Source organism: Melozone crissalis, unplaced genomic scaffold, assembly GCF_028551555.1.
Source record: "Melozone crissalis strain CALT ecotype California unplaced genomic scaffold, PUWL_Pcris_2 ptg000013l_1, whole genome shotgun sequence".
Taxonomy (NCBI): domain Eukaryota; kingdom Metazoa; phylum Chordata; class Aves; order Passeriformes; family Passerellidae; genus Melozone; species Melozone crissalis.
The window spans coordinates 26,227,552-26,242,344 of NW_026535791.1; the positions used below are offsets into that span (position 1 = coordinate 26,227,552).

Here is a 14,793-nt window from a genome sequence, read left to right on the forward strand (position 1 = left end):
ATGTAAGAAAAGTTTTTCATACTCTGCTTTGGAAATCAACGTGTCTCTGGTAGCACATTAGGTCACATCTATGGTGTGCCCTGCAGCATGGATACTGGCAAAAAATTTAGCTTATTGGAAAAAAAAAAGGGAATTTATTTTAACTTCAAAAATAGTCTTGAGTGAACAACGAATAGCAATGGATTTTGGAAGGGATTAAAGAACAAACAAAAAAAGTGTAAATATTTCACATTAAAGGAGGAGGGTTCTTCCTTATCGGTGTGAAAGAGGTCCCTGGCTACAAAGCCACAAGCATCTCTGGCATGAGATACTAAGGAAGCTTCAGGCAAGGACTGTGGAGGTCAGACCCAGCTCAGGACTTTGTGTTCCTGATAGCCTGATTTCTTTATGATCTGGGGATGGGCAAGGCAATTAGAGCCACTGAGTGGGAGCGGGTGCTCTCAAAATAGGAAGAAGGAGGAGGAGGGAAGGGACGGTCTGTGTCCCTGATGGTTGTCACGTCTCATTGACTATTCCATTTCCGTGAAGAGTGACCAAGCCCTGTCCTCATTACACTAACTCCTAACAGTTTCCTTAATGGTTTATTCTCCTTTTTTTCCTGTAACCTTTGGCTAGTGTGTTTCTAGACAGACAGAAATGGGATAAGTACCTTGACACATTATTGGTCTGGCATGTTAAGGAGTTCTGAATAGGTTTTTCTGCTACTGTATGTGAAGACTCTGCTTTTCTGTTTGAGCCCCTTTGCTGTGCTGTGTGCAAAGTTTGTAGCTGAACCAGCTCCAAACCAACATCTGGGGTAGGTGAAGAGTTGTTTGGGTGTATTTAAGCCATTTGCTCTTCCATAACTGCTGTCACTGCATGCAGCAATGTTGTTCAACCACTGTCTGCAGTCCAGCCCTGAGTATTTACACATGGGGACTAAGAGGCTTTTGGAGCCTTCCATTTGAGAAGTTTCTTCTTTTTGCTCTTAAAATGAGTGACAGGAGAACAGGAGTGTCCATTGGTACTCTTCCAAGGTGTGCTACAGACTGGGAATATATATATAAATGTTCCCTAATCTTAGTGATTGCATATGTATTTAATATTTTTTGAAAAACATGTATTTGTATAAAAGAACCCAAACCCATCTTTTCAGCCCTACATCATCTCTCGCCAGATGTCCCAGTTTCAGTTTCTCATTTCTTGGTCTGAAAAGTTTACTCTTGGCTAAAGTGTTTTCTGTTGTCTAAGGCAAATAGTTTAGAAAACAATACAATTGGGGGAAAAGTTACAATTGAATCTCCTTTCATATGGAATTGACAATCTGAGGGCATTCGGGCTGGAAAAGAGAAGGCTCAAGGGAGACCTTGTAGCAGCCTTCCAGCAGCTAAATTTTGCCTAAGGAAACCTTGAGAGGGACTTTTTACAGGGATATGTAGTGATAGGACCAAGGGGGAATGACTGAACTGAGAGGGTCAGTTTATATTGGCTAATGGGAAGAAATTCTCTACTCTGAGGGTGGGGAGGCACTGGCATGGATTGTCCAGACCAAGTGGTGGATGCCCCATCCCTCTAAGGGTTCCAAAGCCAGGCTGGATGGGGCTTTCAGCAGTGTGGTCTAGTGAAAGGTATCCCTGCCCATGTCAGAGGGATTGGAAGTGGGTGATCTTTAAGGGCCCTTCCAACCCAAACCATTCTATGAATCTGTGATCTCCCTGGCTAATAGAGGCTATATTTCCCAAAGTCAACAGCTTGTTTTCTACTTCTATTTTGTTGGTAACTAAAGGAGAGCTAATTAAAAATGCCTAGAACCTTCCTGTGTACCTCTCAGAACAGAAACTGTAATAGATTGGCTAGCTTCTCATTTTACATGTAACAATTGAAATAGTACAGAGTTATGACTGTATTTAAAGTGGAATGCTTCTTATTTCTTTTGGAGCAGTCATAGTTGCATATTTTATATTGACTGATAATTGGTCTTGAAACTTTTTATGCCTTGAATAATAATTTAATTTTAAGCCAGCAATTTTAAACCATTTTGTTTTCTTCTCTTTTTCTCATTCTCTGCCCTGCTTCAGACCAGAGGAGACCAACAGAAGAGTGAAAAATGTAAGAGAGTTGCACATTAATTGTGATTAATTATTTTTAAATGCTTCTGTTTATGGTACTATCCTATTTACCTTTCTTTTCAATTGTTGATTTATATGATGCAAATTAATGCCACTTTACAATGATCTCTATGTGCAGCTTACTTTCCCAAATCATTGTAAAAATCGAAAACAGTACTTGTATCTGCTTGCTTGAGATATATGAGATGCATCATGACACTCTTTAATTGGTTTTGGTGGCAATCATGGCTACTATTGTGTACAAGATTTTGCAGTGCATTGTAGAAACATCTCTAACAGCATGCTGAGGTTCTTTTACACTGGCACATGGCATGAGAGGAAAGTAATTAAGTTTGTATTCAAGGATTTTTTTTTCTGTTTGTTTTTAGGTTTTGATTACATTATACTGGCTTGGGAGGAAAGCTCAAAGTGACCCTGATTATAATGGTCCATACCTCAATCTTAAAGCATTTGAGAAGTTATTAGGGCAAGCATTGAGTAAGGTAAGGAATCCAAAAAAGGAAACTGAATGAATAGACTGAAGTTTATATTTTGTTATACAGCAGCAATTCTAAACAGTCTCTTGAGGGTTTCATTTTCTTAGTTTGGAGAGCAGAGTAATTTGTTTTGCTTGCTATCAAGTTCCATAGGAAAGGAATGATTTTTTGCTTAGTTCTTCTGCAACCCATATGAATTTCAGAATGCATCTGCTCTAATTGATGTGGTAGATTGGGAAGAGCCCTATCTCAATCCTCTTTGACTGAGATGAAAGAAATTTAAGACCTTTTGCCAAGTCTCCTCTTCAAGCTGTTATATGTGCTGTTGTGTATGTGTTTTAAGGTTTTGCATTAGTCTTTGCTGAAGTTTGTTTGTGAATTCAAAATGCTCATGAGTAGCATTTGCACCCTAAATTATTGGAAAAGACCTTTTAAAAGTGACTCTTGTAGGCACTCGAAGAGTCCAGCCAGCCAAGCAGAAGTGGCAGAGATAGTGGGTACGGCGATATTTGGTACGTTGACCGTGGAGAGCCTTTCCCATCTTCAGTTACTCATAAAAGAGACGATTCCTTTGATAGCTTGGACTCTCTTGGTTCAAGGTCCTGCACGAGCTTTTCATCAGATATAACCTTGAAAGGTGGCAGTGAAGGTATGTTTTCCTCTCAAAAATATTTTGTTGACATGTATCTTATGAGTCTTGGATAAGACAATGTATGGACCTGGTACTCGGATGCCCAGTACTTAAAGTCAGTTCTAGTTGTTTAACTGCTGCAGTTGCATTTTGCTTAAGCAAATATTCACTTCTAACAGTTGGTAGGAAAAAAGCATTGCTCGCACAGTTCTTCCTAGGAGGGGTTGCTGAAACTCTTGCTCTCACTGACACATTAGGGGGTGTGTGTCCAGGGTATTTTCCCAGAGTTCTGTAAGGGAAATTGCTAGAAATTAGATCTGGATGGGATTACCTAAAATTCACCAGCTGCACAAGTCGCTTGCCGTGTTCTTAGGGTGACTGTGTCAAACTGCTATGTCTTAACTTCATTTGTGAATATTCAATAAGGTTTTTCCCACCTAGGTTAAATACTGAATAGTATTTGTTACTTTTAATAGTTTTTCATGAAAATAAAGGTAACAAGAAGATAGTGACAGTGGATCCCTAAAGCAGCACTCTAGCCTGTGTTTCTCTGCTGGTTTTAAAGTTCAATGCCAACTTGTAGCCTAAAGTCACACAAATTATAAGGTGTTGGGTTTTGTTTCATGTGAGTAACAAAATCATTGAGCAGAGGCTCCATGGAGCATTGGTGATCTGTGCAAGGCAACATTTAGCTACATTACATACACGATGTACCCTGGGCTTCTACTGGATTTTAATCTGGTGAAATGAGCACAATGCTGTATTATTTGCTATTTATTTGTCTTTGTTAGTAAATTTATCTTGCGGATACTATTTAATTTAAAAATTTCTGTGCTGTTTTTTGTCTTTAGTCTGGAGGCCAGCACTTTGTTTCCTGCAGGGAGCAGTGATAATGAAAGAATGGAACAAATGCAGGAGGATCATGCAAACCAAATTGAGTTTAATGGATCTTATCACGGCTTTGCCACAGACTTCTAAAAATACTTCTCCTACTGTCCTGTCAGTAGATCAGCAAATTTTCAGCTGAAACATCTAAAATACAGAGATAAATTGATTTTAGAAGACTTTGATCCAAGTTTTAGTTACAAGCACATGTCTAGAGAATGATGTTTGTATCTTTCCTTTTTATTTCCACTTTCTTCTAAGGTTGCGACAGTGACATAGACTCAGAACTGCCTTCCAAAATGCATGACTCCCATAAAGATGACAGGTTTTACCGCAGGATTTCGGTGATTGAGCCAAAAACTACCACTGACTTCAACCGTTTCTTACCCAACAAAAACAAGCAGACAGCATATGTGCCAGCACCTTTAAGGAAGAAGAGGACAGAGAAGAATGAGGACAACAGGAGGAGCTGGGCAAGTCCTGTTTTCACCGAGTCAGATGGAGCATTTTCAAGGTACTGGTGTATGTTCTCAGTGAAGTGGGCTTTGATGTAGAAGTTTTAAAATAAGTTACTTCTTTATTAGCTTAAGAAAAGCTGCTCTTGCTGCAATAAAAAGTAAAGTATTTGATTTTCCATGTTTTATCAAAGGAGACATTTTGGTGTGGTTGTGTGGTTTGGTTTTTGGTTTTGGTTTTTTACATTGTTTCTTGATGTTTGAGTAATGTTTTGAAGCTGGCCAGACTCCAGATGTATTTAAATGGTCTTAAAGTCTTAAATGCAAGTTCGTGAGGGATAGACCTACAGTTTTGACTGCTTGTTAAAGCTCCAAAATATAGTGATGAATTTCAGCTGTCCGGCTTCTTGATGCATACAGATGAGATTAGTGGGCAGTTCTTGAGTTTCACCATTGCCTTCGTGCCTTCACTGTCTCCGTTCTATTCCTGTCTCGGTCAACCTCAGTGGACGTGAAACGAATCCTGTAGCTTCCTGCCAAAATAGCAGAGCAGAGTGTGGGCTCAGAAATCCAGCTTCCCTCCAGATCATCTATGAGTATGACAGTGGCTCTGATTCAGAAGATGAAAGAAGGCTGCCCGACGTTGTTTTGGATGACTTAGCAAATCGTAGATTTCTAGTCAAAAAGAGCCCTGTAAGCTCTGCTGCACCTGGACATCATTTCATGTTGCACAATGACTCTCCTAAATCTTGCTCGCGAGAAAGTTGTCCAGCTGGTCCACTAGCTGCAATGCTTGAACCACTGAGGTCAGAGATACTAATCCAAGATCCAGTAACTATTGCATTACCTAAATTGCAGCCCTTAAATAACTCCATAAAGTTAGTCTTCTAATTGGCATTTTAACACAGCTGATAATTTGATATGCTTTTTCTGTCAAATTTTGTGGTTTTCTCAGTGGAGACAGGATGCTGATATAACCATTTAACTTCTTTTAAAAATTTTTTTTATTTAATCTATTTTGTTGTTTCTGGTGCTGCAGTGCTGAAATTGAGAACTAATATGCTTCATTCACAAGGCTGAGCTCCTGAGCCAAAAAGCATGTCTTTTTGCATTGCTTATGTCAAGTTGCTCCTAAAATATCTTAACTGATTGGATATTTTGAACAGTAACCAGAGGAGGCAGAGGCAATTGGATACTAAAGGCGAAAACAAACCAAGAGTTAACAGTCCTTCACAATTATCTGGGTATTGTGATGAGGACGAGGAAGAAGTAGGCATTCCAAACATTGAAAAAGATGATCTCTATTTTCGCAAGCTAAGTTCTTCAGCGCCAAATACAGTTGTTGCTTTTGACAAATTTCTTCCTAAGTTTTGGACTCCAGAGGAAGAATTGCTATGGAAAAAAATCAAGAAATCCTCTTTCAAACCCTGGTATAAAGAGATTCAAGGGTTCAGGTGCGTTTTCTTGCATGCCTGTTTCTCTCCTGTGTGCAAAGCTTAAATAAAGTGTAGTTCTATGACTCAGAATTTTTAAATTTTGACTGCCAGTGTAGCAACAGGATATGTTTTATTTTTTCTTTTTTTTCCTTTTTTAAAAATAATTGAAGTATTATTTTTGTTATACTGTTGCACCTGTTGCACTGTTGCCACTGTGCATTTTACTCAGTGAGTATACATTTCATGTTTTTTTTTTTCTTTCTCCTCTGCTCATTCTTTCTGCTGCTGCACAGTAGAAAGAGATCAGATTCTGAGGATGAGGAATTTGCTTACAAACAAAGCTATACTATTGTTGCTAATCAACCAAGACCAAGTTTTGACTGGAACAGTAGCTGCAGAAGGGATCAGAATTATAAGCCAACTGCTGAATATGTGGGAAGCTCATTGTCACAGATTGCAGAAGGAAAAATCTTGGAGTCTCCTGATCAGCCCAGGTTGATACTGCTGCATGAGCTATTCTCTTGGTGCATCAAAAAGAGATGGCTGGATATGCAACAGCTAAATGAAATTAAACCGTGTCCCATGATGCCATGCTTTTTTGGTTATTACTATTGTGCTGGTTTGTTGGGTTTGGGGTTTTTTTCTCTTTTAATGTAGCCATAAGTTGCTGGCCTTCTGAAACATGTAAATGTGAAAGTGTAACATGCTGCATAGGGTTACTGGCTTTGTGTGTGAGCATGTAAGTGTGATGTTTCTGAGCAGGTTAGGATGCCGGGATACCTTTGCATAGGTTGGCGTGTGCTGCGCTACAGTCAGTGGTGGTGAATGCCAAGTGGTGTCGTCATTCTGCTTGGGATACTGCAAGTCTAAACCAAATGTATATTGCAATACGTTGTGATCTGCTTGTCTCTTGCTAGTTAATGATATTTTTACTTCCCTCCTTTTGTTTTATATGCTTCAGTCAGTTTTCGTTACTTCAGGCCCTGCAAAAATACACTGACTACGTGTCTTCTGAAATGGAGACCAGAATTGATCCCACTTCTGGCCCTAGGCTCATAAAATGTAGAAAGAATGTTTCCTTTATACCAGGAGGCAAGCAAGGAGATGAGGAGAATGGATATCTATATCCAGATTTGGAAAATGATGACTTGTTTGTTCGGAAAACTGGGGCTTTCCATGTGAATCAAGTTGTTCTTCAAGACCCCCGGTATTTAAAGAAATTCTCTGAGCAGGAGCCTCCTCTAGAGGGTGAGATAATTCTGCAACCCAGAGAGGGCCAAACCGTGCTTCCAGATTTGGAAAAGGATGACATGATTTTTCGTAAAGTCCTCTCTCAAAAAAAAGAGGTGCCTTTATCAGGTGCTCCCGACAAGTATCACCCAGCACTGTTTCCTGATCCATGGAGTCTTCCAGAAGAGATACGGTCCAAATTTCTATGTTTACTTGAAAAAAATGCGATACCAGAGGAAAGGAAGAGCAATGGCAGAGTGCTGTCACCATCTTTACACCATAAGAAGGACGATATGCTGACCCGCAAGATTGAATCTTGGAAAGTGGGAAGCAACGTCCAGCCAGTAAATTTTATCCCAGGTCCATGCAGTGAAGAAGACTGGAAGAAGTGGGAAGCAATCAGGGAGGCCAGCAAAGTTAGACACAAGAAACGGCAGATGGTGGAGAGGTCAGGTTGTGTCCTGCACAGAATGAGTGCACTTGAACCCTTCCCATTCAGAAAAGCATCATCCTGTGCTGAACCATTCGTAGAGTGCCAGTCTATTTGTTCGTGTCGTCCTCGAACAAGCTTTTCATTTGCTTTGAATAGAAGCTCATGACTGCAATACCATATTTTCAACAAAAGATTATAAAGTTTTCTAGTTTTAGGCTGCCATTTTGGAGAAAATATGCTATCATTCCCTCAGGCTCCATAAGAAACTTCTGCATAAGTTTCTTTCCATGGTTGAACAGGAATAGTGATTATTCAAAAGACTATGGAGGCTAGAAATATTTTCTTCTATTCTGCAAGATAATACATAAAAACATTTCTGAAACACATGAATGCCTTAAAGACAAATTCTGGAAATGGGCACTCTGATATTCTTGCTTGCACCTAAGTTCAAAAATGCTTGTAAACTGTCCTACCACAGTTCTGAGATGATTAGATGAAGTAAAAAAAAAACCCAAAAAACAAGTGTTTTACCTGCCCAGAGTCATGGTGCATGCAAGTTGTGTGTCTATGTAATATTAAGTCCACCATGGCATACCTTATTCTGCCAGTACTATTCTCCTACTTTCATACAGTCTTGATTCATTCTTTCCCCTAATTCTTTCCTGTTAGCCTCAAAATTTCTCTTGTCTGACTGAATACTGTTTCTTAAGTACTTCCTATCTCTCCTTTGAATTTGTATTTACTGGGGGAGAGTGGGGTTCTAAATGTTTACTTAGCTCTGAAAATACGGCATTGCAAGTTGCAGATCTCCCAGCTGTGCATCATTATTTTGTGACTAAGACACTTCTGTGTTCCAGTTGATATTTTGATGTTGCTGCATTTAATTTTTAAGCTTAATGCTGTTAACAATTTTCAAGCTTCACTGAGAAATATTTCTAAAGTGCTTGGAAATATTGCATGTTTTAAAAATTATTTCAGTAGAATTAAATAGGTATATTATAAAATACTCATATTCAAGAACACTAAAAATCCTCTTGAATTGCCCTGCATTAAGTGCGTTCAGGGATTAATATGCTAAATTTCTATTAGGGTCTTTTATTCTGATACACATCAAGTATGACTTTCAGTTAGTATCAGAAGTAGTTGAAGTAACAAGAGAACAACCTCTGTAAGCCTCACTTTTGTTGGGACTCAAGCTGGCATTAATTTTATTTTCTTGAAATAAGTCTCTTTTGAGCATCATGCTGTTCAGCAGCACTGGAATGAGTAAGTGGTGCAGAAATAACACAAGGCTCTATTTGTGCAGCATTGCTAAATGAAAAGTGTTGGAAACTTGCAGGCAGCCTTGTTCTGACAGTTCTGCCCAACTTTGCCCATCATGCAAGTCCTGGTGTGTTTTTTGACTGGTGTCCAATTCCTGATGTGCTTTTCCATGCTGGCTGGTTCCCAAGCTTTCAGTTTCCCCATCACTTAGTGAGAGTGCTGGTCTACTAATGGTGTTAATGTTGTTATCAATATCTAGACACTGAATCTCTTTTTTTTTTGGTTTCTGATTTCTCAGACTGTTTCAAAAGCTTTCTGATGAGCAAGGGTAAGTTTTATAAAAACTTGAAAGATTGGAATGCTATTTTTTTGGCCTCTTCTCATCTTTATGCATGAACAGTAGCTAAAAACTCATGCTGAAAACTTGTGCATGACGCTTTGTTGTTCTGTTCTTTGCAATTTATGTAATGAATGTGAGATAAAAGCCATGTATATGGCAAAAGTTCTCTCTGCTGTCTCATGTATTAAACTTATGGTTATCAGTCACTTTGAAAATCAGCTCTAATGTTTTATTCCTGCTGAAGTGAAAAATTTGTTGTTCTCTATTTCATTTAGGCTTTAAAATATTCAAAAAATGTAAAGGAATATTAACAAATATTTTATTTTGAAGACGGTACAGCTAGAATCTGAAAATAATTAACAGCAGTAGTATTTATCATGGGATTGGTGAATGGTCTGGGGTTATTTTCTATCTTCCAGGTTATTGAATGCTCCGTGGTAGACTTATAGATTTGTGTAATGGGAACTTAGATGTTGTTTATAATCTGTGACTCAAGAGAAACTGTGACTCAAAGAGAAATAATTTTTCCACTTATTTTGTGATGGCATGTTAAGTATTTTGGAATGCATGCTGTTCTACTGATTTTTTAAAATTAAAATTTATTTTTTTATATATTTGCTTCCCTATTTTTACTGTGAGGCAAATTTGGTAAATTACTGAACACTTCCAGAAGTGCAAAGTGTTTCAAAATTAGGTGTTAGGAGAGGGAGACTCAGAAGACTCAAATCACTAGTTAGGTTTTTCAGTTTAGACTGAAATTTAAACTAAGACCCAGTTCCATGGTATGAATATAGCTTTTCTTAGGTTATATTTTCTTTAAGTTGAGATGTTCCTGTTTTGTTGCAGGCAGATACAGTAAATGTAGCTATGTTAGTTTTCTTGAACTCATCTGAAACAAATTTGATACAGCCTTATATAGTATTTGATTACCCTAAAACAGTTCTACGTGTGATAGAACTTAAGCATAAAAAATGAGGAAAAGAACTGTACAGGAGTTTCTGCAATAGCAACCAGGTGATTCTTGCTGAATTTGGCACTCTTCTCATTCAGAAAATAGATAAGAGAACAGATATGAGGAGTTAATGCCCAAGCCTTTATTTCTAGAGGCCAGAGGCCAGTCTCATGTTACCAATGAAAGTGAGTTCAGCCACTTGGGAGGAAGTGAGAGTCTGGTTTGTTAGTTCAGAGATCTCTTGGAATGCAACAGATTAGAGTAAGGCTCTGTGCTGAATCTATTTTGGTTTTAATCTTGTTTTCCATCATGTAAGAGAAGTGCTACATTTTTAAGTCCTACTGGAACTTAACTGCATCCCTCTATATAACTCATACTTTGGATAAATGAAAAAAAGGTACTTTTGAATACTAAGAAACAAAAAAAACCCCAAGTCCTAGAGACCTAGCTTTCCCTTTGCATTACACTGTTGAACCTTATGATGAAACACCTGCATTTTGCTTACTGTCTCATAGGCTTGTGGTCAAATCTCATCAGGAGCCTTGTCCTATATCTAAACTGAATGTCCTGTTATGTTTATCACTGCAGTAAGAAAGAATAAAGGAAAAAATAGCATGTGGTAGGGGAGAGAATGAAAGGTGAGCTTTGAGGAAATTAGGTTAAAGGGAACTAGCAAGTAGGCGTTCCTGGGGGAAACTGTAGCCATGTTGAAGTTAGCAGGAAGATGGCTGTGTTAGCCATCCCAACTTTAATGGAAAGCATCTCAGAGGTTGGGGAGGATCAGCATAAGCTAGTGGGGCCTGTGATGTCCATGAACTGAGCATTGGGCCGTGTCTGACTCTTAATCTTCTGGAAATGGGCATCAATAACTGATTTGGAAGGAAGGAAAGGACAGGAGGTGATACAGAGGGTGTTACAGGAGAGAAGTCCAAGGTGGGAGTTTGGATTTGGGGAGAGGGGATGCCTTTTGGGTCAAAGAAAGAAACAAGATCAATAAAGAAAATAGCAAGTTAAAACAGAAGTAGCAGTGTTCTAGGAGGAGCTCAATGTGAATGATCAGCATGGAGATGTACAGAGCTGCTTATTCCCTTAACCTGATTTTATTTGCTCAAATACCCAACTAATGACTTGTGTTCGCCCTACAGCACATCCCATTGGCTGCCCATGTGCTTCCTGCTCCATTCAAAATAACACTCATGAGCATTCAGTTGTACTAATATAAGTCTTTTTCTCCATCTGAAGGTTTCACCCCTGTAAATGAGGGCTATGATGTTATAAAGCTGAGTTCTCTTTTCCCTTTCTAGGAGTAAATCTTTGAATGATGTCAGTGCAGAGGAGCTGCAGACACTGCGCAAAATCCGTTATGAAGAGCTGCAGAAGATAAAAGAACAGTTACAAGAGCAAGATCTAAAGTGGCAAGAAGTAAGGACTCCTCCTCACCTCTCCTTGTGCATCCTGCTTGAAGGAGTGGATGTCACCTGCCTTCAGTGTCCCTAGTAAAAAAACTTAGGCATGCGTGCAGCAGTTCATGGGGCTGTCTTCTAAAACAATTCATCTCATACAGCTATTAGAGTTTTTGGGGATGCCTGTTTAATGCAGAACTGAAATTATTTTAAATATCCTCCTAAGTTTCTGATTAATGCTTCAGGATAGAACTTGTATGTATTGTAATAAAGCCTTCAGGCTTGATTTCTGTGGATGTAAAGAGAAGTTAGGGCATAGTTTCTTGTGTTATCTGCAATTTTTGAATACTTTTTTGGAGAAATGATTGGAATGTCTGAGTATTTGATCCTCTGGGAGAAAGGGGAATAAATAATACTTCCTTGTGCAAATACTTGAGGCTCCTATCCACTAATAATGCTGTCTTAAATCCAGCTTGTAAACTGCATGGTAGTTTTGCACAGCATCATAAGCATTTCTAAAGACTTTTCAATTTATTAAAATCTCTGTTTAACAATGAGTATCAACAAGAAGCCAAAATTAAGAACAAACACCAAGCAAGAAGTTCACAGTTGTTTGTTTAATGCATCTCAGTTCTAATATTCAGTACTTCCCCTTTACTCAGCTCTGGTATTTCATGGACAATATTGCCAGTTCACATTGCGGTTTTACAGAAATGAAGAAAGTACAGAAATATCTGTTTTCAGTTTAGAATTTAAGGCATGTTTATTCTCAAGCTAGTGAATCAGTCTAACATAGTAGTGATTTGGAAAAATAATGATATCCTAAACTCTAAAGCCCTCAACAAAGAAATTCAGATTGCATTTGCATTAGTTTTCAATTATGTGTGATTGGTGATGTATTTTAGAATAAAATTGAAGATGTTAAGAGGAGAAAAAATGGGCTAAATAGCATATAGTCCAGTAATTGCAATTGTTAACTTAAGGAGGCAGTGAGCCTGCAACCCTAAATAGAACATGACAACCCCTTTATAATTTAGGGGAAAGGTACATGAAAATGTGGCTGTGATGCAGACATGCAAATAAAATCAGGCCAATAAATAGCATGTAATGGGATGCCTCTGTAAGTCTATGAGGCCTTGAGAAAATCTGATGGCTTATATTTGTGTTATGCTAAACAGGATCTAGCAAAATGGAAGAGTCGTAGAAAGAGTTACACTTCAGAATTGCAAAAGAAAAAGGAAGAGAGAGAAGAAATTGAAAGGAGAGCCTCTGAGGTGTCTGGAAGGAGTACCAAGTCACTGAAGGAAATGCAGCAGGAGAGGTAATAGTCCTAATGGGAATATTACGTGTAAGAACATAAATCTGAGCATTTTTATTCCTTTAAATTTTTGAGCCGCTATTACCAACAAGTTGCAATTGATTCTGCAGAGATCTTGACAATTTTAGTTGCAAAATAAAATGTGGCAATCTAGGCAATTGAAGGGCTGAGTATGGTTTTCTAATGTGCTGTTTGCACAGAATGTTAAGCAGTTTTCTCTATAAATGATATTTTACTTTGCTATCCCTAAATAAAAGTATTGAGAAATCAATACTTGCATTTTCTTTAAATTAGTTAAAACAATAGCACTGAACTGGATAGCTGTCTTTTTTTACTCATGGATAAGTTAACTATTTATCTTCCTTCTTCCACTACATTTGCTATTTTTTTAGCCATTGTTGAGAACTGCAGCCAGAATTTTAATTTATGTCACAGAGCTAAACTTTTACTTGATTTCCCCTTCATCCCTAATTTTTCCTCTTGATATTTACTTTCTGAAGAGCAAAAAGTGTAAACTGCACAGTACCATCTCTAGTGGCGACAGTCTTATTTATCTATCTATTTATTTATTTCAAATGCACATATGACTCAGCTGAAGATAATATATACATGACATGTATTCATAAAAAAGTCTAATCTTTTGGATTTCTTCAATTTCTTACTTATTTGTGAGGACAAAAATTAGTTGCCTGAATAAAAGTATGGATGGTAATTGTATTGAATATTCTGTATCAATAAGAATCCTATAACTTATATTTTAAAGGATATCCTTGTAGTGGTTGTTCATTTATGACAAAGGAATGAGTAGCAAAAAAAATAATAATTAGCTGAATTTCAGGGCACTGTCTTATTTAGGTATCTAAAATTCAGCATAGCATTTCAGAAACATTGAGCACAGTTACACAGTTCAGGCAGTGTTATGGGACTATCTTATTCCTGTTCTTTCCTAAATAAATCTTAATTTCTGAGGATGTATATCTGTATCATTTACAGATGTGCAGCTAGATCATTTTATTGGCAAAGATTTCTGTCATGGTGGCAGCCTGATAGTATTATGTCTGAGTGCTATGAGGGTGCTGAACTGGGGAGAAGGTGGAAGAAGATAGATTAAAAAATATATGAAAATATTAATGTATTTAAATTATGCTAATAATTTTTATTTACTGGAGAGGCATTATTTGGCTTATGCTCAGCCTTAAACATCTACTAGTTGCAAGACTTTAGGCCTGCCTGTTTGTCGGGTCACTTTGGTATTTTAACAGGCTCTATTCCCTTAGGGAGGACAGAGATCAGGAGTCCTATGAGCAGCAGAAACAGGAGCACAACTGGGCGTCCTCACTGAACGATGATGTGTTCAGTGAAGACAAAGCACCTTCCACAGCAGCAGAAGATTGGTCAGCAGCCAAAGATCACCGTTTGGAAGAAGATGCTTCCCACAGCACTAAGGACAGTAAAAGTGTGTACACCACCCAGCCTCCCAAGGAGAACCTGCCGGAGAGCTCGGCTGCTCGAGAAGCTCCTGCTCCTCCAGAGAGCCTGGAGCGGGAGCAGAGCCCGGCGCTTTTGTCCACTCGTTACTCAGTGAATGCTCAAACTGGGTCAGCTCAGGTTTCAGCTTCTCTCCCGAGAACTTACCAGAAAACCGATACCTCCAGGTTAACATCTGTGGTTACACCAAGACCTTTTGGTGTCCACTCAAGAGGAATCTCGTCACTTCCACGGTCGTTCACGGTAAAATTCTGCTTCATTCCTGAAGTTTGTAAATTTGGGGTCTTCAATAGCTGGGGGAACAGTAGTTTTAATGTTTTGATTTTGTTTATAAAGTGCCTCCTGTGTGATGAAGGCTGTGTTAATAGAGCAGGA

The 14,793-nt window shown here is 38.4% G+C and overlaps 1 protein-coding gene across 12 annotated transcripts in view; it reads left to right on the forward strand.

Moving 5' to 3' along the window:
- LMO7 (LIM domain 7) overlaps positions 1-14,793 on the forward strand; it is a 132,069-nt gene that overhangs the window by 84,934 nt on the left and 32,342 nt on the right. For 7 of the 12 annotated variants that reach the window (XM_054271346.1, XM_054271348.1, XM_054271350.1 and 4 more), the window contains 11 exons: positions 2,058-2,088; positions 2,477-2,590; positions 3,035-3,233; positions 4,362-4,614; positions 5,722-6,009; positions 6,285-6,485; positions 6,953-7,669; positions 9,216-9,245; positions 11,514-11,631; positions 12,791-12,933; positions 14,208-14,661. In XM_054271346.1, the coding sequence (XP_054127321.1) occupies positions 2,058-2,088; positions 2,477-2,590; positions 3,035-3,233; positions 4,362-4,614; positions 5,722-6,009; positions 6,285-6,485; positions 6,953-7,669; positions 9,216-9,245; positions 11,514-11,631; positions 12,791-12,933; positions 14,208-14,661 (2,548 nt within the window). Of the gene's footprint in view, positions 1-2,057; positions 2,089-2,476; positions 2,591-3,034; positions 3,234-4,361; positions 4,615-5,061; positions 5,362-5,721; positions 6,010-6,284; positions 6,486-6,952; positions 7,670-9,215; positions 9,246-11,513; positions 11,632-12,790; positions 12,934-14,207; positions 14,662-14,793 lie in introns of all 12 variants that reach the window. The other 5 variants (XM_054271358.1, XM_054271351.1, XM_054271347.1 and 2 more) reach the window with 5 other exon arrangements.